At 51.2% G+C, this 27,116-nt stretch overlaps 2 protein-coding genes across 6 annotated transcripts in view; one reads left to right on the top strand and one right to left on the bottom strand.

The window, feature by feature from the left end:
• ACLY (ATP citrate lyase) overlaps nucleotides 1-15,010 on the bottom strand; it is a 42,651-nt gene extending 27,641 nt beyond the window's left edge. Inside the window, exons 1-11 of one of the 3 annotated variants that reach the window (XM_029926981.1) lie at nucleotides 14,865-14,954; nucleotides 13,685-13,866; nucleotides 10,553-10,734; nucleotides 9,270-9,392; nucleotides 6,766-6,828; nucleotides 5,693-5,883; nucleotides 5,177-5,256; nucleotides 3,681-3,811; nucleotides 2,803-2,921; nucleotides 1,413-1,549; nucleotides 656-717 (exon numbers count right to left, since the gene is read on the bottom strand). In XM_029926981.1, the coding sequence (XP_029782841.1) occupies nucleotides 656-717; nucleotides 1,413-1,549; nucleotides 2,803-2,921; nucleotides 3,681-3,811; nucleotides 5,177-5,256; nucleotides 5,693-5,883; nucleotides 6,766-6,828; nucleotides 9,270-9,392; nucleotides 10,553-10,711 (1,065 nt within the window). In that variant the 5' untranslated portion in view covers nucleotides 10,712-10,734; nucleotides 13,685-13,866; nucleotides 14,865-14,954. Of the gene's footprint in view, nucleotides 1-655; nucleotides 718-1,412; nucleotides 1,550-2,802; nucleotides 2,922-3,680; nucleotides 3,812-5,176; nucleotides 5,257-5,692; nucleotides 5,884-6,765; nucleotides 6,829-9,269; nucleotides 9,393-10,552; nucleotides 10,735-13,684; nucleotides 13,867-14,864 lie in introns of all 3 variants that reach the window. The other 2 variants (XM_029926983.1, XM_029926982.1) reach the window with 2 other exon arrangements.
• Nucleotides 15,011-16,372: 1,362 nt separating this feature from the next.
• TTC25 (tetratricopeptide repeat domain 25) overlaps nucleotides 16,373-27,116 on the top strand; it is a 31,901-nt gene continuing 21,157 nt past the window's right edge. Inside the window, exons 1-3 of one of the 3 annotated variants that reach the window (XM_029926984.1) lie at nucleotides 16,373-16,390; nucleotides 25,239-25,372; nucleotides 26,949-27,080. In XM_029926984.1, the coding sequence (XP_029782844.1) occupies nucleotides 25,259-25,372; nucleotides 26,949-27,080 (246 nt within the window). In that variant the 5' untranslated portion in view covers nucleotides 16,373-16,390; nucleotides 25,239-25,258. Of the gene's footprint in view, nucleotides 16,391-25,207; nucleotides 25,373-26,948; nucleotides 27,081-27,116 lie in introns of those variants that run through there. The other 2 variants (XM_029926985.1, XM_029926986.1) reach the window with 2 other exon arrangements.

Consider the following 27,116-nt stretch of genomic DNA (forward strand, 5'->3'; position numbering starts at 1 on the left):
CATCATTCTCAAATATATGCTACCAGAAGGGCTCACTGAGTGCCGGACAGTACGAATAAGAAATGGCCTCCTGGGGTGCCTGGGTGGCTCAGTTGGTTAAGTGGCCAGCTTCGGCTCAGGTCATGATCTCCCAGTTCGGGGGATCGAGCCCCACGTCGGGCTCTGTGCTGACAGCTAGTTCAGAACCTGGAGCCTATCTTCAGATTCTGTATCTCCCGCGCTCTCTGACCCTCCCCTGCTTATGTGCTCTGTCTCTCAAAAATAAAATTTAAAAAAACATTTAAAAAAATTAAAAAGAAAAAAAGAAATGGGCTCCTGAGGTGCTTGCTAAGAAGGGAAGGACTCTGGAGCCAGGTTAGATCTGTCGCCCGTCCTGACCAGCAGTCACACTCAGAACTGTGTGCCCACACCCCTGACCAAGAACCCCCCAGATCATCGACCCAGTTTCCTCATTCTGACCTTTTGGAGAAGACTCAAATCTATCCGAGTGTCTTCTGCGTCCTCAACAAAGGACTCTGGGACAAGAGCCCCTACTCAGCTGAGTAAGCCACGGAAACCTGCTTCTGCCTCAAACTTTGCTTGTGGAAACCTCGCTTCTGGGCTTCTCCCAACCCGCGTTCCCCAGGGACTTGCACGGTCTCCTGTGACTGGTTACCTTGAATGTGGCAGCCACATTGGTGAAGTTGGCAATGCTGCCTCCAATGATGAGGATCTTGCCTGTGTTTGGAGTCAGAGAAGGTAAAAAACGGGTTAGAAAAGTAGACGTGGACATCCTACCAGAAATCCAACGAAGGGAGTTCTCTCTTCTCTAAGCAAGGGTGCCCCAACTGTTAGGGGGTACCAGTGCAGATGCTGGGTGGGTGGGGAGCAGGCTGGTCTCTCCTGATGTCCATTCAGTCTTAACCAACTCAGCTCTCCATCACCCATGCCACCGAGCAGGTGATTAATCCAAACCCGCAGAACCTCTACGTCATTCCTGGCTGGCACTGAGAAGCCCAGTTTGGTTTCTGGATACCCCTGGAATCTCTACTGGCTCAAAGGAAGGGGAACTGGTATACGTAGCCCCCAAACACTGGACAGGCAGTAAGGCGAGCTGGGAATCCCATAGCCCAGATGGTAAGTATAGAAGTGGACCACTAACAACTGAGTTTCTAGAAGTCCATAAGAGCACACTGCTACTTGCTCCCTTGCACCTGCTCATAGGGCTTTCCGTACAGAGTGCTTCCTTGCCTCCCAGAGCCCCCATCTGACAGAGGCCACACTGCCCATTGTACAGTACGAAAAACAGAGGTCCAGAAGCTAAATGACTAACCCCAGGCCACAAAGGAACAGGACCACAACCCCATGCCTCCTCACCCAAAGCTGTTCCCACTGTGGCACAATGGGCCATCCTGGGGAGGAGCGTGTCTCACCTTCTGGGTGCTTCTCCCGGGTCATGAGGGAGAGGATCGTCTTGGCATAGTCATAGGTCTGCTGCTCGCTGGGGGCGCCCGAGTACTCCCCGTAGTTTGCCAGCTCGTTGACACCCCCTAGGTCACAGATGGTATCACTGTCAGGGAGACAAGGAAGTCAGTGTTAGTTCGGACTCTAGCGTCTGAGGGTGGCAGGCTGGTGCCGATGAGGACACGCAGATGCCCCCAGAGCCCTGTAGTCAGCCTTCTTGGGCCTCAGACCGTCAAGGGCCACAGAAGTCACACCTGAAGGTGAACTGCACTGCATCAGGCTCTCCCGGGCAGCGCTCTCTGCCAGCTCCGGGCCACAGTGGGGCCCTGGATCAACAACAGCAAGTAAAAGGAACAAAAAGCACTTCCCCACACAAAGAAAAATCACACATTCCAGGAGTCCCTGCCTGGAGAAGTAAAATGGTTGCAACTAGAGGAGAGCCCAGCCAGGCATGGAAGGGAATGTGGTGGATTACTGCCTAGAAACGAGCAGAAAACCCACCAGTTGCTGCAAAGAGTATGGAAGGCGATCCCAGTAGTCTTATAAACTGTTAGAATAGTAATACTCATACGGGCATTACAACAGCTCGAAGGATACACAGCCCCGTGTTTGCTGTGGTGACCAACTAGCAGGAGAGATGTGGAAACAGCCCAGCAATGCTTACTTTTCGGTTCTTTTCTGCACTGATTGTATCTCTGCAGGAAGCATGTATCACTAACTATAAAGAATAAAAAAAAAATACACAAGGGGCTCCTGGGTGTCTCAGTTGCTTAAGGGTCTGACTCTTGATCTCAGCTCGGGTCAGGATGTCACGGTTCGTGGGATCAAGCCTCAATTTGGGCTCTGTGCTGATAGCGCACAGCTTACTTGGGATTCTAGTTCTCCCCCTCTCTCTGCCCTTCCCTTGCTCTCGCTCTCTCTCAAAACAAATAAACAAACTTAAAAAAGAACAAAGGAGGGGCATCTGGGTGGCTCATTCAGTTAAGTGTCCAACTTCAGCTCAGTTCATAATCTCGCAGTTCATGAGTTTGAGCCCTGCATCAGGCTCTGGGCTGACAGTTCAGAGACTAGAGCCTACTTTAGGTTCTAAGTCTCCCTCTCTCTCTGCCCCTCTCCCGCTCATTCTAACTCACTCTCTCTCTCTCTCTCTCTCTCTCTCTCTCAAAAATAAACATTAAAAAAATAAGAAAGTTGCAGGAGACAGTATACAGGGCAGTCTTTTACCAGAGGCCCTGCTTTACACCAAGGGAAAAAGTGAAGACCCCCATCCCCGCTCCGGGGTAAGGCAATCTGACCCAGGCCATGCACATGGACTCGGGGTAGGCCCGGCTGCCATCCTTTCAGTAGCTGCTTAGTCACCTGTACACAACAGAGGCACCACCTCCGGCCACCATGGTCCAGATCCTCCCCTTGGGGTTCAGCAAGGTCAGCTTCAGGCTTGCCCCACTTTTGGCATCCAGGTCTGCAATGTAAGCTTCCTAGGAACCAGACAGCAACAGGTGGGTCCTGGGGGCACCCTCTTCACTGGGTCCCAGTACCCAGGATCCTGCCCCTTTCCCTGAAGACACATGAAGAGGTTCTCAATTGTCTTAAGAGGATCAGGGAGAGGGGCTGTGCAGGGTCCTATGTGCCTGGGACAAAACACGATGATGTCCTCAAGGACCAGAACCACCCATGGCCACAGTCACTGCCTGGGGACACACTTCCCATCTCCTTTCTCTCTGACCTCAGGTCCTAGACCCTCTGCCGCACATCTCACTAGGTCACCGGGCTTCTAAACAATCCCAACGTCTGCCTGCCTGGCTCATCACAGGTCCCCTCTCCCAGCCCAGCCTCCTTCCCTGCCTTGGGTTATGACTCACAGACCTAATCCTGCTGTGAAGACCTCTCAGATGATGGAATAGGAAAGAGCAATTAAAATTCTCAGCAAGTGGCCAAGAGAACTACCTTCCCCCAGCAGGATGAGCAAGATCCACTCGGAATTATCAACAAATCAAGTTAAGAGCCCAGGGAGGTTGATTGAGAGAGAAGTCTAAAAGGATTTCTGGCCAGGATTCAGACGTTTGGCTGACTCCCACCCCCACCTCCTTTGGGGTTTTAACAAAATTAAATGGTTCTCGACCTTCCTTTCCTGCCAAAGAAACAGCGCGAGGGGGGCCTGATGCTCTTCTGAGATTCGTCACCCTCCCCCAGGTCCCCGTCACCCTCCATCTCCTCCCCGGAGCAGCCAGCCTTACCTCTGGATAAGCCTCCCGCCCGAAGGGAGGGGGGAACTCTATATCACCCCACTTCACTTTGCAGATGTAGTCGGCTGTGGCATCTACCTTGGCCGCCAGGTCAAGGACATAGACGCCATCTTTGGTCACAACTGTGAGAAAAGCAGAGGCAATCAGATGCCAGCCCTAGGCAACGGCGTCCACCACCAACCTCCAAACCCCCCCACAGGCTTCCCCATAGACCACCTCCCCGGGGCCCCACCCACACCTACCAACTGCCCAGCTCCACAAGAAACCGGATGGCCCTTCCACACAGCTTTTCCCCCATTAAAAGAATAAAAACTTTTTTAAGACCACTCCCCTCCCTCCCTGGCTTACAGGCAATGTGACAGGGATGTGTTTTAGTTGCCACGGCAACTTTTAAACATTTTTTGAGAAGCTACACTCCCATGCCTTAAATATCTAAGCATTCACCCATCCATAGCCCTACCCTTAAAACATAAAGTTAAAGTGTTAAGGTACCTGCTGCTCTTGGGACACCTCTCCCCCAACCAGATGTCATATCTGCATTTCTGAAGTTGGCCAGGAGAAGCCTTAGTTGTTTGGGGGAGCTGGAAACCAGCGGGTACACTGGGCCCCCAGCAGGCAGGATTCATTTACTGCCCATTAACTGGACATCCACCCTCCCTTTACTCCAGGGTCATTTAGCTAATTAAGTTAGCAGACAGCCATCTGGTCTGTTAGAGGAGCTGCATCCCCAGCCGGAATCTGGAATCCGGACTTTGCCCTGAGCAGCCCTGGCCAGAGCCAGTTCATGTCACCGCCTCCCTCACAGCCTGAGAGGCTTGGACCAAGGTCTTCCCAGCCTTGGGGATCAATGATTGACCAACTCCTGGAGGGGAGAAGGGGGCGGGGGGTGCTCCAAGGGCACCAGGAAGAGGAAAGAAGAGCCTGAATGGGCAGACCAGTGAGCAGGCAGCCCAGATCCTGGCAGAACAGCCTAACCCTCTGCTAGGAATAGCCACAAAGCAGAGTCAGGTCAAAATCAGGACTTCCCCATCACAGAACAAATTAAGACCAAAGAAAACTGACGTTGGTTAAAAAAAGGAATCATCAGGGGTGCCTGGGTGGCTCAGTCAGTTGAGCGTCGACTTCGGCTTAGGTCATGATCTCACAGTTCATGGATTCAAGCCCCATGTCAGGCTCTGTGCTAACAGCTCAGAGCCTGGAGCCTGCTTTGTGGATTCTGTGTCTCCCTCTCTCTCTGCCCTTCCCCGCTCATACTGTCTCTCTCTTAAAAAAAAATCAAAAGAGGAATAATCATCCTCTGAGAGCTCAGAAACAGGAGACTGCACTCCATGAGCCCAGACATCCTTTTACACACACACAGCCCCTGTATTGCCCTCTACGAACGGGGGGGGGTCTGGTGTGTTGAACGTCAAGGCCACGGTTACCCCAGGCACTGTGACCCTGTTATAATTCCCCTTGCCCAGGCCCACCCCAGCAGAGCCAGTTACCCAGGGGGTTGATCTCGAGGTAGGTGAAGTACAGATCCTCATAGAAATTGAAGAGGCCAGAGATAAAACTGGCCAGAATCCTAGAGGAGAAAGAGAGAGGGACAGCCAATCCTCAGGGAGCGGGCTCAGCAGCACGTCCCAAACTAACCCCCTCCACCCACATACACACAACAATCCCTTTCTGACAGCTCCTCTGCCCAAAGCCTGACCTGCCAACCTCTCGCTTCCCTCTGTAAACCCTGCTCCCCAGACATCACTCTCCAGTCACTGAGGCAGAAAGGAGCTGTCAGGCACAAAGCCAGAGGCAGGAGCGCCAGACAGACAGGGCCAGTGAGGTGAAGAATGCTAACAACACATTTCAGTCTGAACCAGGCTCCTGTCTGGGCCCCGCTCCCCTCCTTGGAGGGGGAGGGGCAGGGCAGTGGATGCCCACACAGGGAAGACACCTCGCCCTGCCCTGTGCCCTGTCGGCCTTCCCCGCTCCCCCGCTGCCACCTGCCCGCCCTCTCACTCAACTCTTTCTTGTCTCCAGGAGCGTGGACCAACAGGTGTTTCTTGATGTCCTCGGGATTCAGTTTCTTGTCCACGCCAACGAACAGTTTCTGGGCTTTGGCATCCACGTCACCCACGTCCATCCCACCTTCGTGGTGGAACAGGACGCAGTCCCCTTCTCGGGTAGCATAGATGCAGACATAGAACTCCTCCGCCTTGCAGGAGAAGACAGCACCACGTGGGGAGGGGTACGGAACCGGCGGGCCCAACCTGTCAGCTCATTTCTAAAACCCTAGGAAAGGGGCTCCTGGGTGGCTCAGTCAGTTAAGCATCTAACTCTTGGTTTTGGCTCAGGTCATGATCTCACGGTTAGTGAGTTCAAGCCCTGAGTCAGACTCTGAGCTGAGGGTGGGAAGCCTGCTTGGGATTCAGTCTCCCTCTCTCGCTCTCAAAATAAATAAATTAAAAAAACATAAGGGGCGCCTGGGTGGCTCAGTAGGTTAAGCACTGGACTTCGGCTCAGGTCATGATCTCACAGTTCATGAGTTCAAGCCTCGCATCCGGCTCTGTGCCAACAGCCTAGAACCCACTTCATATTGTGTGTCTCCCTCTCTCTCTGCCCCTTCCCTGTTCACACACTCTCTCTCTCTCTCTCTCTCTCTCTCAAAAAATAGACATTAAAAAAAAAAAACTTAAGAAAAAAAAAAAAACCCAGGTAGAGAACACTTAGCAGGAGACACCTGGTCACCGACTTCCACTCAGGGACAAGAGGAGAGCAGAGGCCATTCCCTAGCTAGCTGACAGTCCAGACTCAGCTCCTGTGACCCGATCGGGGACGGTGCCTGCCTTCAAGTCTTTCTCATCCCAGCACCGAGAAGTCTCCTCTGTTACCAGTTCTGAGGTCTCCCTGCTACAAACTAAGCCTTTTCCTTCATCTCCGGACTCCCTGCTCCACGGCACTCAGACCCTCAGTGCAGCTTTTCAGAAACTCTGGTCCTTTTGACTTTTCGCCAACAGCTTGACTTCTCCTTTCATCATTTTAGGGCTGACAAACAGAGTGGGGGAGAAGACCCAGCCTGGAGCCACGTCACACATACCTGACTGTGGGGGACAAAGGGTTCGATCAGAAAGTTCTTGAGGAAGCCTCTGGCCTTGCCAACCTATGGAGATTGAGTAAGATAAAGTTTTGGTGGACAGCCTGTCTCATTCCCCAGGGCAGGAGGATTGCCCTCTGCTCCCTACACCTGGCCATCCCATGGGAGGCGGGGCTCAGGTACAATCGTCACAACATCTGGCAGAGATTTTCCAGAAACCAGGGCAATGGGCTCACAGACCCCTAAGCTGAAGACGTTTTCACAAGATACCCTCTTTTACCCGCTGCCAGCCACACTCTGCAGTGCACTGATCTCACAAGTTCTTTCTCTGTGTCCTCTGGAGGGTGACAAATGAGCTGGGTGAACAAATGTTGCCCCAGCCCCCACAGCACAGACATCAGGACTCCTCTCCCTCCTGCTGTCATTCGCCCAAGTTGAAGAGCCCAGACAAATCAAGGCTCTCCATCCCTGAGCCCAAGCAGAAAGACCCAGCTCAAGGACGCAAGTCTAGGCCTGGGGAACAGCAGGGACAGGGCCAGGGGAAGGGAGGGAGAGCTTGATGGGGAAAACTTCACACACACTTTCCTGGCTGAGGACAACAGGCCTGCAGAGCTAATCAGTTTGAGTGGGTCCCTGGCGGCTGCTGAGGCGAGACAGCCCTCATCCCAGTGTGTCCCAAAGCCCCCACTCGCCCACGTGCGTCACTGCTGAGTCAGGCACCAGGCAGTGATCCGTCAGAGGTAATGAGCCGAGAGGCTGACACTGTTGCCAGCTCAGACGTCCCTGACAGCCCCTCCCAAGGGCCAGCTGAGGAGAAAGGAGCCCACGGACCTCCCTGGGGACAGCACTCAGCCCCCGGCCCTGCTGTCCTCTCCCCAAAGGCCTGCAAGCAAAAAGGCCAGTCAGGATCCCTCCATCCCCAGGTCCACATGACTTTAAGAAGCCCTCTGGGCTCATAGCGCCGGCCGCCGCCCCACCACAGCGCCACCACCTCTCCGCACAGACTTGGCAAAAATGTCCAGCCCTTCTGAGACAGAGTGGTGCGTTGAGTCCCTGGTCGCTCTTTTCCAGAAGTATGCTGGAAAGGATGGTAACAGCAGCAAACTCCCCAAGACAGAGTTCCTAAGCTTCATGAATAAAGAGCTGGCTGCCTTCACAAAGAACCGGAAGGACCCTGGTGTCCTTGACCACATGATGAAAAAACTGGACTTCAACTCTGATGGGCAGCTAGATTTCCAAGAATTTCTTAATCTTATTGGCGGCTTGGCCATAGCTTGCCATGAGTCCTTTTTAAAGTCTTCCCAATCTGAGGGGGGGCCTTTGGGCCTGGCCTTCAGACCACCCCCTTTCCTTCAAAACAGCCTCCCCATCATCATCTCCTCATCACATCCTACATGTACCCTGAGCCCAGAGCATCTGCTACCCCCATTCAGGCCAACGCTCGTAGTAAATAAAGCAATGGCGTTCTTTTAAAACCTAAAAAAAAAAAAGAGGCCCTCTTTACTTCAAGAGCCAGAAATGAAGAGCTGACTCGAGAAAGCCCAATAAGAAAGGAAGACAGCCCCTCGTCATCCTCACCCCACTTCTAGGACGGCCAAGTAAGAGAACAGCTCAGCTCTGGTCACAGTCACCCAAGACGGGACAAAGCTGTGCATGGACAGCACACCCTTCCCGGGTCAGGCCCGCCTCAACCCACTCCCCCTTGCCTCTTCTCCAATCCCGTCCAGGAGCGAAATGGAAAAGCTGTGCAATTTTATTTCTGAGCCTCTCCTAGCCTCCCTAAACCACATTTCCCTTCAGCTCTCTCATCTACAGAGCTGCCATTAATCACCAAGCTGGGGGAAGCCCAGAACTGAATTTACTCTGCAGTGTTAACGGACTCATCCTAGGCTCTTGGTCCAATAACGGCTCTGCCTAAGAGATTCTGCACCTCCCTTCTGCAACTTTTTCCTGCCAGTCCTCTGAGATATACACATCACGACAAGCTGGTGTGCCCTTTCTGGAAACGGAAAAGAAAGGATTTCCCAGAACGGGTCTCAGAGTCTCATATCTCATCTCCGTGATGGGTGATTAAAGAAAACAGACCCTTTCCGGGGCTCAGTCAGGTAAGTGTCTAACTTCAGTTTGGGTCACGATCTCACGGTTTGAGCCCCACATCGAGCTCCACACCAACAGTGTGGACCCTGCTTGGGAGTCTCTCTACCCCTCCCCCACTTGCGGGCCCCCTCACCTCTAAACAAATAAACAAACAAACCAACAAACCTTTTCTACCTGGCCATGAAGTGTGCTGGGGTTACTTTTGCAGCCCGTCTTGCCATTTGCTGGTGGCAGAGCTGGGATCGAGCACCAAGACTGACCCTGTTACCAGGTAGCCCTGCCAAACCCACGCCTTCCTCAGGTTGCAGTGTGGCCGAGTAGGCAGTGAGCCATACAGCTGCTCCCCTGGGGATGACCACACCTGCTTCTGTCACCACAGCACCTCCACCCCAACCTATGCCCACACTCACAGTGGCCTCCTGTCCCAGCCGTGGTTTCAGCCAGGACTTAACGCCTTCCAGAGTAAGATTGACCCCAATGAGGCCCAGCTTTCCACGCCGTTTGATCAGCTGGTCTGGCTTGACCACCAAGTTCTGGAACAAGAGGGAATGGAAAGAAAGGGGAGAGTAAGAGAGCAGTCTGCAGACCCAAAGTACAGGCTAGCCTGTGTGGCTCCTTACCCACCCATGCATTATTCAGTGTCAATCCCTAGAAGCTTCTCTCACCTATCCGCACCTACACCTTTCTTCTGACAACCGGGAATCTGGAGCCATCCGTGCCCCAGATGGGACCTTGCCAAACACCTGCCACATGAATGATTCCCTGCCCTCCCTATGTGACATCTTAGCTCCACTAAACCATGAAGTCCTCCGGATAGGGACCAGCACCTGTGTTCCAAAAGGAAGAACAGGGGGGCAGAGCCTTGCGGTGACCAAGGACCTTGAGGTCTGGTCAATCCCATCTGAGCCTGTCTACAAGCCCAGCAAGCGGCCCTTAAGCACTGCTCACACGCTCCCGGCCAGGAAACGCACCACCTCCTGAGGCAGCTCCATTCATAAGCGGGCTACCTTGCACCGGGAGGGAACATGCACCCCCAGGTGCCCACCGTGGCTCCTAGTCCCCCTCCCCCGGCCCTGCTCAAGAAGTCTATGCCTCCCAACAATGGCCCCACAGGAACCAGGACAGAGGAGCCTCTACTCTGGGCTGGCCACTGGAGGCCATCAGCCTTTCCACACAAAGTCCACGTGGCACACTTCCTCATGGCCCCAACACATCCCTAATATGCCACACGTGGGGTGAGTGGAGCCCATTCCTGCTTTTACTGAGCACCTACCAAGTGCCAGGTGGCACCCCGAATGCTCTCCAGACATCAGTGCTAATCTTTATGGCTTACAGGGTGAGTGTCCGCCCATCTGACAGATGGCAAATCTGCCACTCAAGAGACATAAAACAGCTTGCTCCAGGCCACACAGTAATCAACAGAGAGCTTCGGTCTGGATGCCAGTTTGTCTCATTCCAACCTTGTATGCTATATGCTTCTACCCCCCCCCCCAGCCCCCACCTGGCTAGGGCGCCTCAACATGCAGGGGCCTGGAGTCAAACACAAAATCCTGCTCAGCCCACCACACACTGCCCACTGATGCGGGCGGGCAGTCTGCCACTTTGTGACCCACTGGGACCTCTCCACCAGACTGATCCTTCCTCTTCCTCTGACCCCCAGCCCTGAAGCAGGGCTCGGGGAGGGCGGGCTCACCTGGGTGAGCAGCCAGGGGTGGTCCTGCAGCAGGTGCGCCCAGTCGGTGTCAGGGGTGACCCGGGCATATTTGAACCGGTTCTGGATGGCCGAGGTGGTGCAGATGTACTTGTAAAGGAGTTCTTTGCCCGTCTGCTCCGAAATCGCCTTGGCTGACATGGCTGCGGAGGGACCTGCTCTACCTGTAGGGGGGAATGGGAGCTGGTGGGCAGGGGCCAGGGAACCGTCCCATGTCTGGCTACCCCCAGATCACAGTACATCTCAGGAGGGGGAAAGAGGACTAGCCCAGCAGGAGGAAAGGGAGGCCTCAGTGAGCACTTCTGACAGCAGGGAAGGAGGATCAGGAAGGAAAGGGAGAGACAAGACTTCCCCATGTCTCTTGGCCTCAATTCCATCTCTACTTCCTCTCAGCAAACTAGCTCACGTTCGTCTTTGGGCAAAAGGCAGCTGGCTGCGGAGACAGGAATACCAGTGGGGTGTCCCAGACCCATGTGCTGGTCCCACCCGAGGTCCCACACAGACACACACACCCTTTGGTTCTGTGACCTACGGGCGCACAGCCAGAATTGTGCAATCCTGCCCTTACTCCCCCTACGGGTTTCGTCTCCCCCACATCCAGACTCACCACCAGGCTGTAGGCCGGGCAGGTGAGTTTACTTAACCCCAGGAAGGATCAAACCCTCAAGGAGCAGAGAGCTCAGCGTCCGTTTTTCCCCAGGACACTAGACTCTCACTCCTCAGTTCAGAGCAGACATTGGGCAGGGGAACCGTGACCTTCAGTACATCCCACCCGCCCCACTGAGTCACTCAGCTGCTAATTTAGAGCCAAACAGAGGCCTCTCTGGGGACCACCCTGTACTGGTCACTTCTCGCTGAGCCAAACCTGAGGCAGGAGGCGTAGGTCATCCCCAGTCATATGTATATAGAAGCTCATCTCGTACAAACCCTGTGAGGTACACTGAGATTCGTAATCCTATTTCTTAGATGAAAAATAATAGCTCAGAGGAGCTATAATAACTTGCCCAAAAAAACAAAAAAGCAGGGGACCCAGGACTTGAACCCAAATCCTCTCATTCCTACTCCCCAGAAAACCCCACACGTCAAGCCGAGAGAAAAGACCATTTCTCCCAGGACCACGCCATGCGCCCCCTTCACCTCACAGAAGGGTCTGTGATGACAATCTCTTCATCCTCCCTCCCCACCGCTTTGTCCTGACACTCCCATTCTCCCATGGGAGCAAGTGGAGGAGAGGAACGGGAGAGGGGAGGAAACCAAGTCACTCAGGCTAAGAACTTGGCCTCCTCAGAAAAAGTCACTCGAATTGCTCCCACAGAGATCCAGAACTCAAGTTGCTGGATTTGCTGAGGAGAAAGTCCAGTTCAATTAAAGAAGGCAGAGCTGGGGGACTAGCTGGTTTAGATGCACAGGAAGGTGGGGCTCCATCCCCAGCTGAGGGAAGGCCCACGTTTCAGAGGCCACTCTCCCCCGCCTTCCCAACTGGCCAGGTTAGGGCTTCAGGTTCTAACCCCGGCTTGGCTGGCCCCCTCGGCTTCCCAGCTAGTCTCCAGCTCAGCACAATGGGTGCTTTCAGTCTGGTGTCTGGCCCAATGTAGGGTAGCTGGGAAGGGGCTCAAAAGAGATGTTCCCTTTTCTGGCCTTCCCCTGGGATGACTTCCGGCTTCTCCTCAACAAGTGCTTCCAAAGGTGATGCCTCAACCAGCCCCCATGTCCCGCAGCCTTCCAACCCCCCACCCACTCCAGCTCCATTTCCCAACTTTCTTGACTTCAGACCAGAAAAACTGGTCCTGAAATCAGATGGGTACACCTGCCCCCACCCCCTCCCAAACAGAGTACAAGCCAGGGCAAATGAAGCAGGGAAAGGAGGAGACAGCTGCTGATCACCCTCAGCAGCTCAGACACATCAGGCCCCTGCGATTGTGAACTCCAGGAGTTTGCTAAGCCTCTCCAAGCAGAGAACAGTGTGACAGACACTACGAGAACAACCCCAAAAAGCAGATGAAGGAAAGGGGTAGAAGAAGGGCCATTCTACAGCTGAGAAATCACAACTTTGAGTCCCAGGCAAGGCAAGAGTTCATATCCATGGAGGAGGAGGGGACCCAACGAGCGGATGATACAGAACAGATCTGCCAGCTTACCAAAACAAAGTATGCCACCAGAGCACTTTGGCTTAGATGGCCAGGCAGACCCTTTCGAGGCCAAGATAGGAGTTGTAGGATAGCATAAAAGTGGGGAAAGAATCTGGCCTCTGCATGTTCACCAATGCAAGAAAGGCTAACAAACCCAGGGAGGGGACTCGGTGGAGACAATTCACAAAACCAATCATTCAGAGGCGTCTTGGAAGTCTCTCTAGGGCAGTGGCTCTTAACCTATTCGAGGTCTGATTCCTGAGCGCATGAAGAAAAGCGCACATCATTTCAAGATGCTTCTGATTATGACCACAGACCACCAGTGAAGAGCATTGGCTCTAGTGACAATGGGGCTGAAAGTGTATACCAATCTGGGTCTGGGGGTCCACTACCCCCCCCAAAGTCCCAGGAACTGAATAGGCTTTCAAACTGGTGATAGGTGGTTTTAGGACAAAGCTAAGACCCCAGGGGTCCGCTCTGGGACCCCAGGCACTGTCACCTAATAACAAGTAAAAGTGGCGGAAATCATGCCAAGGAACCTGAACACACACACACACACACACACACACACACACACCCCCCACATATCCTCTCCCCGCCCCCCCTTATGAGCTGAATGGGGTCTTTTCTGCAGACAGGGTAAGTGAACCAGGATTGAGTTCAGCCACAGCAGCCACTGAGGACTGAAGCAGCCCACAGGGAAGGCTGAATGAAAGCAGACTGTTTCCCAGGAATGTATCCCTGGGACACAGCCAGTGCAGAGGAACCACTGGAGATGCTACTTAGGGTCTCTCTCTGGGAAAGACAAAGAGCACTCCTTTTTTTTAGGTCAGTATCCATAGGATCAGTTTTTGTGTTTTGCGTGTGGTGTTTTGTGGGGGTTTTTTTGGTTTTGTTGTTGTTTGGTTTGGTTTTGTTTTGTTTGAAAGGACAAGCAATTCCTAGAGTAAAGGGGAAAGGCAGAATTCTGTGAGGGTCCACTTACTGCAGCAAGGTCAGAATGGGGATAGAGACCCCAGCTGCCTGGTTTCCAAGGGCTCCTCCTGTCCTCTTGGCCCAAGCTTTTAAGTTCTCTAAGAGATAAAAATCACCACCCTCGCCCAGGGTAGCTGGGGTCTACCAGCTTTTCCTCATCCAGTATTTCAGAAATCCAAGGATCTGAGCTGGCTGAAAGACAGAGCAAAGTTAATGGGTGGAAAAAGTGGGCTGGCTGGCCAAACTGGTGCCATGAACTGTTCATCCCCGCTCTCCAAAATCCTCCGGCCAGGAAGACCTCCGGGGACCACCCAGTGGCGGAACTCCTCGGTACTGCACGATATCTGCCAAGGTTGGAGAGAGCCGCAGGCGCTGAGTCTGGCCCTCTGCCAGGCCCTCCAGGAGGGCGGCGGCAGCATCCTCGGGCTTCTCCAGGACCTTGCCGTGGCCAGGTTCGGCATAGGCATCAGCGCCAGGGGTGGGGAAGGAGACGGGTACCCCGGCCATCTGTCGCTTGAGCCTGGGCCCGACGGCACCTCCTGAGCGAGGAGGGTCCTTCCCGCGCCGCCACTCCACAGCCTGGTCCTAGCGGGCGAGACCAGGCCTCGGGCACCCTGGGGCAGCCCGGCCCCGCGTGGCCCGTCAACGCTACGCGCCCGGCTCGCTCCCTCCACTTTCGGAGCAGGACTCCGTCGCTTCTTCACAAAAAAAAGAGAAGAAGCGCCCGAGCCTGGGGAAGAGTGGGGCGAGTGGCCACCACTCTTACTTCCCGTCCCTCGCATCTGGTCGGGAGACCCGGATGGGGACAAGAGGGGGGGCGCGGGGGGGCGCTAAAGCCCGAAGAGGCTCGAGGACTGGCCCCGGTCGGGATCAGGGGGGCCTGGTTGGTGCAAATGCAATTTGGCGGAAGGAAGAGAAGCCAAGGCGGCGGCACACCCTGTGCAAACTCCCAGAAACTGGAATGTGGGAGAGTGGGGGTGGGGTGGTAGACACGCGGCCACCTGCCGCGGTTCCGAGCGAAAGCTAACCTAAAGCGAAGACCCCCGCCCTAAAACTTCCAAGCGGGAGCAAAGAGGACGCGTGAGCACCGAGCCGGCGCCGGGGAAAGCGGTTCCGGATTGGGGGAGGGAGGCGGGAAGCTCCTCGGGCAGGTGGAGTCCCCCGCGCGAAAGCAGCCGCCCGCCACTCACCTTCCTCCGAAAGCCGGTGCGCAGCGCTCCCACCGCAGGGCCCGCAGTGCCGCCCAGTGCCCGGAGCGTTCCAACCTCCAGCAGCCGCCCGGGATCCGGCTTTTGTCCAGGCCCCTGCGGGCTTCTCCCCGCCCCCAGTCAGCACACGGCGCGAGCGGCCCCGCGATTGGTCACACGCGTTCCCTAGCCTGAGCGCCAAGGCTCCTCCGAATTTGCTGTCCGATGTAGCTCCGCCCCCGAAGGCGGGACTGAGGGGCTGCTGGGATTTGAAGTCCAGCTGGCGCGTCCGTCTGGAGGGCTGGCGGGCACCGCCTCTCCGGAGCCGGTAGGGCCGGGGCGGGGCCGCGGGCGGGACCTCGGGTGGGGAGATGGGCCGGGCTAAGCTGGGAGGAGAACGGACGGGGCGGGGGGCCGTGGCCTGATCGCTTAGGGGCTGGGCCGACCGCCACTCCGAAGGGAGCGGTTGGGGGGTGAGACGTGGGGTTGGCAGAACAGGCTGTTGCACAGTCTTAGGGACCTGGAGTCTCCTTCTCTTCCTCCGGATGAAACTAACGCATTTTAGTCCGCATCCCGGCTACCTAAAATCGGTCACACTGAACCCAGTTGCTTAGACCCGCTTTTTAAATAGCGGTGGCAGATTGCTCTTGCACATGAGCTCTCTCCATTGAGCCGGTGGGGCTGGACTGAGAGATCAGATAGACCTACCAATGTGGGATAGGGGCGGGGGATGGAATGAGCGGGTGTGGCTAGGTGGTGCCAGTCACACCGCTTTGCGTCCAACTCACCTCACCTCCACGCGGAGCTGGGACTTCAATGAGAGATTCTAGCTGGGGTCATCTCTGCAGGTCTCCTTTCCCTTACCCATCATTCAAGCTTCCGCACTGGAATGAATGAACTGTTGCCTCCCCCTTCTCCATTGCCAGTGAGACAGGCTATTTTCCAAATCAAAAACTGGGACACCTGGTCTGACAGGTGCTGGTGAAGTAGGTGGGACAGAATATTTGAAATCAGGGAGTCCTGGAAACCAGGACATGTATTTACTGCTCCAACATTCTGGAGCTTTCACCCCAGTCCGGTAGGTCTCAGGAGCAGCTCTGGGACCCCAACAGCTCCTTATGTAGCTCCAGGAAGGAGAATCAACGGAGCACTGACCAACTCAGGTGAAGGGGTCAGCCCAGTATGCAGAGAATCACCCATGCCTGAGCCTCTACCAAGGGCTCAGGTCATACTGACACACTGCAACAATGTTGCAACAGTCTTTTGGACCAGAAATTTCCGAAGTCCTCCTTTCTCCAATCCAGTTGTAGCCAGGAGTAGGGCAAATAAAGTCGCTGCCCATGCCTGAACCAAGTGGTCACTTTCTGGTTGCTCCCTTCCCAATGGAACTTTTCAAAGAACAACTCCTCATTTCCTCTCTCCTGTTGGTCCTAGAGATCAACCAACAATCAATCAATGGATTGAGCTCCAACCCTATCAAGAATCTCCTCAAAGAGTACAAATCTCAGAGAAATGTCACCTCTCCGTAGGTAAGGAAAATATCTCCTACGAGGGGCCCCTGGGTAGCACAGTCTGTTAAGTATCCAACTTCCGCTTAGGTTGTGATCTCGCAGTTCAGGGGTTCAAGCCCCACATTGGACTCTGCTGACAGAGCCTGGAGTCTACTTCAGATTCTGTGTCTCCCTCTCTCTCTGCACCTCCTCATTCATGCTCTGTCTGTGTCTCTCTCTCTCAAAAATAAATAAACATTTAAAAAAGAAAAAAAAAAGAAAGAAAGAAAACATTTCCTGGCCTTAGGGGCCAGAAACTCAAGGTTTTCAGGGGCTAGCAGGAAGATAGTTGTCAGGTACAGCGATTAACCCTCTGGTTAGAAAGATACAACATCCAGAAACAATCATCCAGTAGAACATAAACTATAACAAAATGTTCATCAATTTGGCAGTATCGATAAAAACTTTAAATGCATGTTCTTTTGTCCTAGCAATTCCATTACGAACAATTTATCCTTCACATATACCTGCATATGTACACAAAGATGAAGCTCTGTGTTTTCTACACTGCTGTGTCTCCAGCCCGTTGAGTAGGGCCTGGTACATAGTAAATGCTCAATAAATACTTGCTGAGTGATTAAGTCCCCCATATAGGAATTGCTGGGCCCAGATGTGACCAGCCCCAGGTGGGGGCGACAAGAAAGGAACTGTCTAGGGAGTGAGGGGAAGAGAGGTGCTGGCCAAGGGTCCATGAGCGAGCTAAGCACAGGGATTTTTCAGTTCTCTGAGTGGTTCAGTGCTAGGTCTTTCCCCACAGCCTGCGACCTCCCCAGGAAGAGCTCTCTCATTACTTCACCATGATCCTGCAGAGGCTCTTCTGCTCTGAACTGACCAATTCACAAACGGTGAGATCAGGACCTGAGCTGAAGTTGAGTCGGACCCTTAACTAACTAAGCCACCCAGGCACCTCTGTTTTTGCCATTTGAATCACCCCTCTCCTGTTCTAGATGGAGCTGGAAGACAAGACCATGCCCACCCTGACACAAAAGGATATGGGCACCATCTCCATGCCCCGGTTTCTGGCATGCCTCAATAGTTTCAGTAGCCTTAGACCATCCAGTGGCTCCCTCCTAGATTTTAATCCACTTTAGCTAATATTCATTGAGCACCTACTATGTGAAAGGCACGCGTGCTAATGCAGACTCTTCACAACAACCCTTGAGCTAAGTGTTATCATCATTTTGCCGATGAACAACTGACCCTCTGCTTCAGGGTCCCTTGCCCTGTGCACTACCACCTGCTGCAAGTGAGGAGGAGAGAAAAGAAATCATATCCAGTGAGTCTCCCCCACCTGGCTAGAAGCTCCTCAAGACCCAGGACCATGCCTTGTTCTTTTTGGCATCCCCAGGGCCTAGCGTGGTGCTAGGCACACATTAGGCACTCACTGTATGCATGACTGAATAAATGCTGGAAAGAACATGCAAAGGAAGAAAGGAAATCGTAGGAGGTCAGGGGAGGAGGGAGGAGATGCAGCCAGGATAGGGGTCTACCTGAGTGTGCACTTCTAAACCCACCTGTCTCCTTGTGACAACTGGAGATAGGCCCATCGGGACCCTCCTTGTAAGGAACCACGGAGGTTCTCAGTCCGGCAACATTCACTTTTTGCCCAGCACTGACCAGTCTCTAGTTGGAGCAAAGGGCCAAGAGCCCATGTATCCTGAGGAAGCTGCCCAAGGAGGTATGGCCAGAGCCAGCTTCTGTGCTCAGGAAACATACTCCAGCCACCGACCCACCTCCTGTCTGGCCTCTTCCCAGAGTCACCCCCCAACTCTGCCCTCACCCTGTCTTTTTTTAAAATTGTTTTTAATATTTATTTATTTTTTGAGAGACAGAGAGAGACAGATCATGAACAGGGGAGGGGCAGAGAGAGAAGGACACACAGAATCGGAAGCAGGCTCCAGGCTCTGAGCTGTCAGCACAGGGCCCGATGCAGGGCTGGAACCCACGAACTGTGAGATCATGACCTAAGCTGAAGTCGGAGGCTTAACCAACTGAGCCACCCAGGTGCCCCTGCCCTCACCCTGTCTTAAAAACTGTCACTGCCTCATGCTCACCAGGTGTGTTCCTCTGAAACTGCCTCCTCTTTCAGGGAGGCATTCCTCCACTTTACCACTTCTTATCCCAAAACAGAACTGACACAGTCCCTCCCACACACACATCACTTAACCTTGACTTTCACTTGACATCTTTAACCTCATCTCTGAATGAACTCATTATTTTTTTTCTTGTCTCTCTTTGCCACACTCTGTGCTTGGAAATTCTCTCAAGGGTAGGCAGTAGCAGGAGTCGTGGGGACACCTAGATGGCTCAGTCAGCTAAGTCTCTGACTTCAGCTCAGGTGATGATCTCACTTCTCATCTCATCAGAGCCAAAAGAGACCTCAGAAATCCCCTAGTCCAATCCTCTTATTTTACAAAGGAAGTACAGGGGAAACTGAGGCCCAAAGAGAAACCATACTGCAGATAGGAGGGCAGATGGATGCAATCACTTTGGAAACCATTTGGCATTATCTAATAAAACTGGAGAGTCACATACTCAAAGACCACACAGCTCCTCTCCTAGGTATGTGCCCAGGAGAATCTCATCTACACACGTGTCAGAAGATACGTGGGAGATTGTCCCAAAATCAGACAGTGCCAAAATTTCCTTCAATGGTTGAATGGTTGGATGGGTTGTGATATACTCATACAAGGAAAAACTTGACAGCAAGAGAAAATGAATGAATTGCAGCCACACGCAACAACATGAACGGATCTCAAAACATAATGTTGAGCTAAAGAAAGTGGAACAAGAAAAGTGTATATAAAGTTTGATGCCATTTATATAGAGTTAAAAGAGACAAACCTAAATTATATTATTTGGAATGGATATCTAAAGGTGGGGAAACTACCAAGACAAGGAAGGAAATGATTATCATCAAAAATTGGATCCTACTTCTTTTATTCAATACATCCTGAATACCTGCAGTGTACCAGGTACTATTCTAGGCACTGGAGCACCAATGAGTGAAATAAGCAAAGATGCTCACATTTCATCAGGGGAAACAGCAATCAACAAGGGCAAGTAGGTTGCAGTTTTAAATAGGGTAGTGGGAGGAAGCCTCTTTACCAAGGAGAAATTTGAACAAATACATGAAGGAGGAGAAGGGGTCAGTTAAGTGGCTAGGAGAGAGCGTTGCAAATCAATTCTAACCAATTTGGGGCTGAGAGAACACCCAGAGCCCTATGAAAGAGGATATCTGCTATTTTCCTGTTCAAGGACCTGTAAAGAGACCACGTGGCACAGGGAATGATGGAGAGAGTAACTTTTATTCAGAATGAAATGGAGGACCATTGTAGGGTTTTGAACAGAGAGTGACAGGATCTGACTTGCATTTTTAAAAGAATATATATATATATATATATATATACACATATATATGTATACACACACACACACACGCACACACACACACGCACACACACACACACACATAGGGGCACCTGGGTGGCTCAGTTGGTTAAGCATCCAACTTCAGCTCAGGTCATGATCTCACGGTTTGTGGGTTTGAGCCCCACATTGGGCTCTGCACTAGGCAGCTCAGAGCCTGATGCCTGCTTTGGATTCTATGTCTCCCTCTCTCTGCCCCTCCCCTACTTGTACTCTCGCTCTCTCTCACAAATAAAATAAATATTAAAAAAATAAAAGGAATATGTATGCTTTATAATAGGACAACTTTATTTTTTTTAAATTTTTTAATGCTTTTTATTTATTTTTGAGAGACAGAGAGAGACAGCTGGAGCAGGGGAGGGTCAGAGAGAGAGGGAGACACAGAATCTGAAACAGGCTCCAGGCTCTGAGCTAGCTGTCAGCACAGAGCCCAACGTGGGGCTCGAACCCACGAACCATGAGATCTGACCTGAGTCGAAGCCGGACGCTTAACCGACTGAGCCACCCAGGCGCCCCAACTTTATTTTTTTACATCCTTTTTCAAGTAAACTTTGTGCCCAGCATGGAGCTTGGACTCATGACCCCAACATCGAGAGTCACATAGTCTACCCACTGGGCACTGAGCCAGTCAGGTTCCCCTTAAAGGAATATTCTAACTGGTATGCTAGGAAGGAAGGTGGCAAAAGTTAAAAAAAAAAAAAGCGATCTCGTTAAAGGGATATTGCGGTAGGGGCGCCTGGGTAGCTCAGTGGTTGGGCAACTGACTTCAGCTCAGCTCATGATCTCAAGGTGGTTGTTGAGTTTGAGCCCCAGGTTGGGCTTTGCGCTGGCAGCTCAGAGCCTGGAGCCTGGTTCAGATTCTGTGTTTCCCTCTCTCTCTGCCTTTCTTCCACTTATGCTCTGGCTCTGGCTCTCAAAAATGAATAAACTTTAAAAAAAAAAAAAAGGATATTGCAGTAATCCTGGAGGGAGCCCGTGTGGGCTCAGACCAGGGCAGTAACCAGGAAGGCGGTGGTCACCTGGGGAGGGGCTAATGCAGGGATGAGATTGAGATAAGGACAGGCCTCACAGGGTGCCCCCTGTTGGCGATGTTTCTTGACTTACTTGCGTGATGATTATAATTATCTAATAAACTGTACAAGTATATTTTATGTTTGTTTTTGTACTTGTGTTATATTTCACAATAGAAGGAGATGTAAAGGGAGAAAAAGGAGACATAAAGAGGTAACATAAGGAGCCCAGCTAATAAATGGCTGGGACATATTGAGAACTAATTCCAGTGCTTTTTACCGTAACTGATCCAACCTAAGGCTTGGGCCCCAGCCCAGATCACCTATTTGTTGGTGCTGTGACTTCTAGCAAACCCTGTCACCCCTCTCAGCCTCATTGTTCCATCTATGAACCAGGAAAATAGTGCCTGGTTCCATCCTTTATCTGGGTGCTATCAAGATCACAGCATGCTTTGTAATGTGCCCAAAGGGCCCATTATTATTGCTACTTAACTGTGCTTTTTTAAACATGGATTTATTGATACATAATTGATGTACAATAAATTGTACATATTTAAAGCATACAACCGGGGGGCCTGGTGGCTCAGTCAGTTAAGCATCCGATTTCGGCTCAGGTCATGATCTCACCGTTTGTGGGTTTGAGCCTCACGTCAGGCTCTGTGCTGACAGCTCAGAGCCTGAAGCCTGCCTTGGACTCTGTGTCTCCCTCTCTCTCTGCCCCTCCCCCACTCATGCTCTGTTTCTCTCTCAATAATAAATAAAAACGCTTAAAAAATTAAAAAAATAGAAGATACATATATTTAAAAAAATAATAAAGCATACAACTTGATGAGTTGTAACACAGGTAGACACTGTGAAAACATGGCCACAATCAAGACAACCACATGTCCTTCACTCCCCTCCCCCAAAAGGCTAATTGTGCTCCTTTGTCTTCTATCCCTTCCTGCCCTACGTCCATATTCCAAGGAGGCATGCTTTTCTTTTGGGCAATTACATTAAGTACATATTTTCTAGAATTTTTTAAGAGATGGGGGTAGAGTGTGAAGATGCGTGCACTTAAATGGGAGAGTGGCAGAGAGAGAAAGAGAGAGAATCTCAAGCAAACTCCTCGCTCAGTGTGGAGCCCGATGCAGGGCTTCATCTCAGAACTGTGAGATCATGACCTGAGCCATTATCAAGAGTTGGAGGCTTAACTGATGATCAGCCACACAGGTGCCTCTGTATTTTCTAGAATTTTATATAAATGGAATAATCTAGTCTTTTTCATCTGCGTTCTTTCACTCAGCATTATTATTTTGACATTTATTCGTGTTATATATGTATCACTAGTTCTTTCCTTTTTATTGCTGAGTAGTATCCCATCATGTAGTTAAACTATGGTTTTTTGATCGATTTACCTGCTGATGGATGTGTTTCTAGTTTGGGGCTATACAAATAAAACCGCTATAAGTGTTTGTATACAGCTTTGAATTCCCTTAGATAAATTCTCAAGAATTAAGGAATGGCTGAGTCATAGGGTAAGCGTATGTTTAACATTTTAAGAAGCTGCCAGACGGTTTCACAAGTGATTATGCCATTTTACATTTCGACCAGTGGCGTTTAAGAGTCCAGTTGCTCAACATTCTTGCCAACATGTGATAAATCCAGTCTTCTATTTTAACCATTCTACGGGTGTGTAGTAGTGCCTGGTTGTGGGTTTGTTGTTGCTGTTTGTTTGTTTGTTTGTTTGTTTGCTTTTGGAGATGAAAATCAGTTTTATTGTTAAGTTGGTTGGCAAACTCCGGTAGAAAGAAATTTTGACCCACAAGTCATGCCAATATCATAAGACCCACGGGTAATGCTACCAGCTATGTTGGCCACTGCCTGGAGCCCAGATGAACACTGTCTATTAATAGTGGACAAAGGCAGTCTCTCTGGGATGTCACTCAGAAACTGAGCGATTTGGGCCACGATTGCTCTGGCCCTGAGCTGAAGCACATTTCCCACGCAGATATTCCCCAGCTGGGCTGGGCTTAGCTTGATGGCCAGGAAAACCGCAGTCTTGATGGCCAAGAGAAGTTTGTCAGGGGTAATAGCCTTGATGTTGCTGCAGTTTCCTCGGTCAATGGTCATTAGTCACCCGTGCAAGGCCGCCATCGTGTCCTCAGGTCCTCTGTGAACAGCTGGGAAGCACCACTGCAGCCTGGCAGGGCCTGTGGCTCCAGCTCGCCACCGGCATTGAATCAGCCAGCAGGGCCAGGGGCCCAGCACCCCCTCTCATTGTAGTGGGGTTTTTTTTAATGTTTATTACTTTTTAAAGATTTTAAATTTACTTATTTATTTTGAGAGAGAGTGCTTGCATGCCAGTAGAGACCAGGCAAAGAGAGAGAGAGAGAGAGAGAGAGAGAGAGAGAGAGAGAATTCCAAGTCAGATGTGGGGCTCAATTCCACAGACCATGAGATCATGACCTGAGCTGAAACCAAGAGTCTGATGCTTAACCAACTAAGCCACCCAGGCGCCCCAGAAATATATTATTTTTTATCTTGCTATTAAAGACATTCTTTATTTTTTTTTAATCTTTGTTTTTGAGAGAGACAGAGACAGCACGTGAGTAGGGGAAGGGCAGGAAGAGAGGGAGACACAGAACCTGAAGCAGACTTCAGGCTCTGAGCTGTCAGCACAGAGCCCGATGAGGGGCATGAACTCACAAACCGTGAGATCATGAGCCGAAGTCAGATGGTAAACCTACAAGCCACCCAGGCGTCCCTTCAAGACATTCTTAATTACACTTTTATTTTGAGATAATTGTAGATTCATAGGGAGTTGTAAGAAATAATGAAAAGATTCCATGTACCCTCTACCTGTTTTCCACTAATGGTAACACGTTGAAAAACTTGAGTGCAATCAATAACAAACATAAAATAGATATGATTATGGGGCACCTGGGTGGCTCAGTCGGTTAAGCATCGGCTTTAGCTCAGGTCATGATCTCATGGTTCATGGGTTGGAGCCCCGCGTTGGGCTCTGTGCTGACAGCTAGCTCAGAGCCTGGAGCCTGCTTCGGATTCTGTATCTCCCTCTCTCTCTGTCTCTCAAAAATAAACAAAAAACATTAAAAAATAAAAAATAAAATAGATATGATTCAGTGATCTTACTTAGATATCCCTAGTTTTCCATGTATCCATTTTTGTGTACATGTGTGTAGTTAAAGCCATCTTTTTACAATTTAACCTTTTACAACAATTTATTTAGCTCCCACTATGTGCCAGACAGTCAACTTCTGGAAATACAAGGTTATGACAAGGTCCTTGCTTTAATGGAGGTCACAATCTCGTTGGCTCTGGAAGCTGATGTTTGTTTTTTTATATACTTTGCTAAAAGTGTATTTATTTATTTTTGAGAGAGACCAAGCAGTGCAAGTTGGGGAGGGGCAGAGAGAGAGGAAGAGAGAGAGAGAATCCCAAGCAGGCTCTGCACTGCCAGCATGCAGCTGGCCACAGGGCTGGAACCCAACAGTGAGATCACAACCTGAGTTGAAACCCAGTCAGACACTCAACCGACAGAGCCTCAGGGGTCCCTGGAGGTTAACATTTAAAAAGTAATGTTGCAGGGGTGCCTGGATGGCTCAGTTGGTTAGCCCTGGACTCTTGGTTTTAGCTCAGGTCATGATCTCATGGTTGTGAGATGGAGCCCAGTGTCATAGAACTCTGTGCTGGCAGTGCAGAGCCTGCTTGGGATTCTCTCTCTCTCGTTCTCTCTCTGCCCGCGAGCATTCTCTCTCTCTCTCTCAAAATCAACTTAAAAAAAAAAGGTAATGTCGCAAAGGCAGATTGTTTGTTGTAACCTGAAATAACCTAACTACCTCGTTGAGAGTGTGAGGCAATTGGGAAAGAAGTCAGGAAAGGCCTAGATCAGAGAGCCTACCCCTACCAGGTGCTCAATAAATGTGTTAAAGGAAGGTTCATCCCAACAGTATCTGCCACGTTGTCTTTTGCAAATCTTCACATCCTGCATGTGGCGCTACCCGGTGCACACATCCTTGCCACGTATGCCTTTCCCTATTTGGAATGCTGCCTCCAATTCTCTTCTCACTTTGCTGGCTGTATATTTTGGACACGATGCAACCTGGGAGAAAACCAACGGAGCATGCAATAGTAAATACGGCCCAGAGCAGCCGCTTTGCAGCCACCTTGCAGTCACCAGCCATGCACGGGTCACGCCCTCGCCCAGTGCGCCGGTGGGCTGGCGCATGCGCACGCCCGAGATGGTAGTCCCGGGGACTCCCGCCCCTAAGGAGCGAGGGGGAGGGGCCGGAAGCACGTCTACGTTTTCCGGTTGCTAAGAGACCGGCCCTCCACACGCCACGCACTGGTTTTCAGTGTTCTTTTCCTCTCTTTTTCTGCTTCAGCGTCACCCCGTCCGGTCACCATGTCGGACCCAGAATCTGATACCTTGCGAAGCACCTTTCCCTCTTACATGGCGGAGGGCGAGCGGTTGTATCTGTGCGGGGAGTTCTCCAAAGCGGCTCATAGCTTCAGCAATGTGAGTCGCGCTCTGAACTTAACCAATCCCCCATCACCCCTTCTAATTCCTGGTAACGCGGAGGTCCCCACGGTGCCTGGAGGATCCTATTGTTTCTCTAATTCACTGTGCCTACTTGACTACTGTCACTACTGGCGCTACTTGGCCATTTTCTACCAATTCCCACTTGGCCTTCTGCTTGACTGTTAATAACTATTCTCTGCGTTAACAGTGACTTCTAATCCTTACTAAATGCTTTGTGACTAACTGGCTTCTTAACACAGAGCAGCCGTAATTACTCTTGGAGGCTGTATGTACTGGTGGTGAAACACAGTTGCTCACGGAAGATAGTCAGTACCTAACGCATATTATACAGAACCTTAGTATGAATTGACCCACCTCACCCTACGGTGCTAAGCACAGTAGGACGCTATGACAGAGGTTCTGTTATTACTACATTTTATGGATGAGGAAACTGATAGAGAAGTTGATTATATTCCCGAGATCACTGAACTGGCAAAAGAAAGATTCAAACTCGGGCAGTCAGACTCCAGTGCTAGATACTAACTACCTTACATACTCCCTCACAATTAAGCTGTTAGATGTCCTTACCACAATTTCTTTTACAACCAATCCTTATTCCAGAGGGAGGGGTAGGATAGCCCTCTCACCAGTCCCAAGACTCCCCCTAAAGTCAAGCTTCTCCACTGCTACCCAAAGTCTTTTGTCCCTTTGGACCACCAACCACACTTTAAAACCAGAACTGGTTGGCCAGATGGGTCAAAGGTTGAATTCACGAGGCCAGCCCCCACCCAGTCTTCTCTTTCTGGATGGTATTCCATCCTAGAGAAGCCTCTGAAGGAGAGAGAATAACACTCTGAGGGAAAATAGCTTCTGGTGAGAAGTAACCTTCCTTAAAAAGCAGTAGCTACTTCTTCCTGCAAAAGGAGAAAGGTCTTAGAAAGCTGTGAGTACAGTCTGATGCCTTGCGAAGAACAGGACATCAAAGCACCAATGATGATTTCAAACAAGGGAGGACACCTTACCGCCCAAATCACAGTTTCTGTTTTGCTACCATTTTCATCTTGATCTTCTGAAATAGTGATTCATTCTCAATAAGCTACTAAAGAAGAGTGAGCTAGGGGAATAGATGCCTCACGTGGCAGATGTCCTAAAACCCATTTCGTTAGCCTTAGGAACGCTTAGCCCCACAAATGTATTTTTGAGTGTCATGCAGCCTTTTGAGGTTTGTGAGTGAATTTGGTATGCGCTAACAATCCTCAGCTTCTAGTACCTGAGTGGACTGGAGGAATCCGAGATGTTTGGGGAAATTCAGTATATCCACAGAGTGGTATCTCCGCGCATCTCCGCCAGTTGCTTCCACAATAGCTAGTGAGTTGACCGGGTTCCAGATCATCGAGGTGGCGGAACGAAGATCAGTGTTGTGCTGCTTCTGGTCTGATCAGATCCAGAGACGTGTTTGGTGGCCAGAGAGGTCCCCTAGAAGTCCTGGCAGGAGGGTTTGGGAGGCCCTTTCCAGTCCTGCTTCTACCTCGTGCTGCCTGGTGCCTGCCGACCTGGGTGGTTCATTTCTTAGGCTCTTCACCTTCAGAATGGAGATAAGAACTGCCTAGTTGCCCGGTCCAAATGCTACCTGAGGATGGGAGAGTTGGAGAAATCCCTGAAGGATGCTGAGGCTTCGCTCCAGGGTGACCCGACTTTCTGTAAGGTGACTGTTATGTATGGATGGGAGGATTCAGGCTAA

Source organism: Suricata suricatta, chromosome 17, assembly GCF_006229205.1.
Source record: "Suricata suricatta isolate VVHF042 chromosome 17, meerkat_22Aug2017_6uvM2_HiC, whole genome shotgun sequence".
NCBI lineage: Eukaryota > Metazoa > Chordata > Mammalia > Carnivora > Herpestidae > Suricata > Suricata suricatta.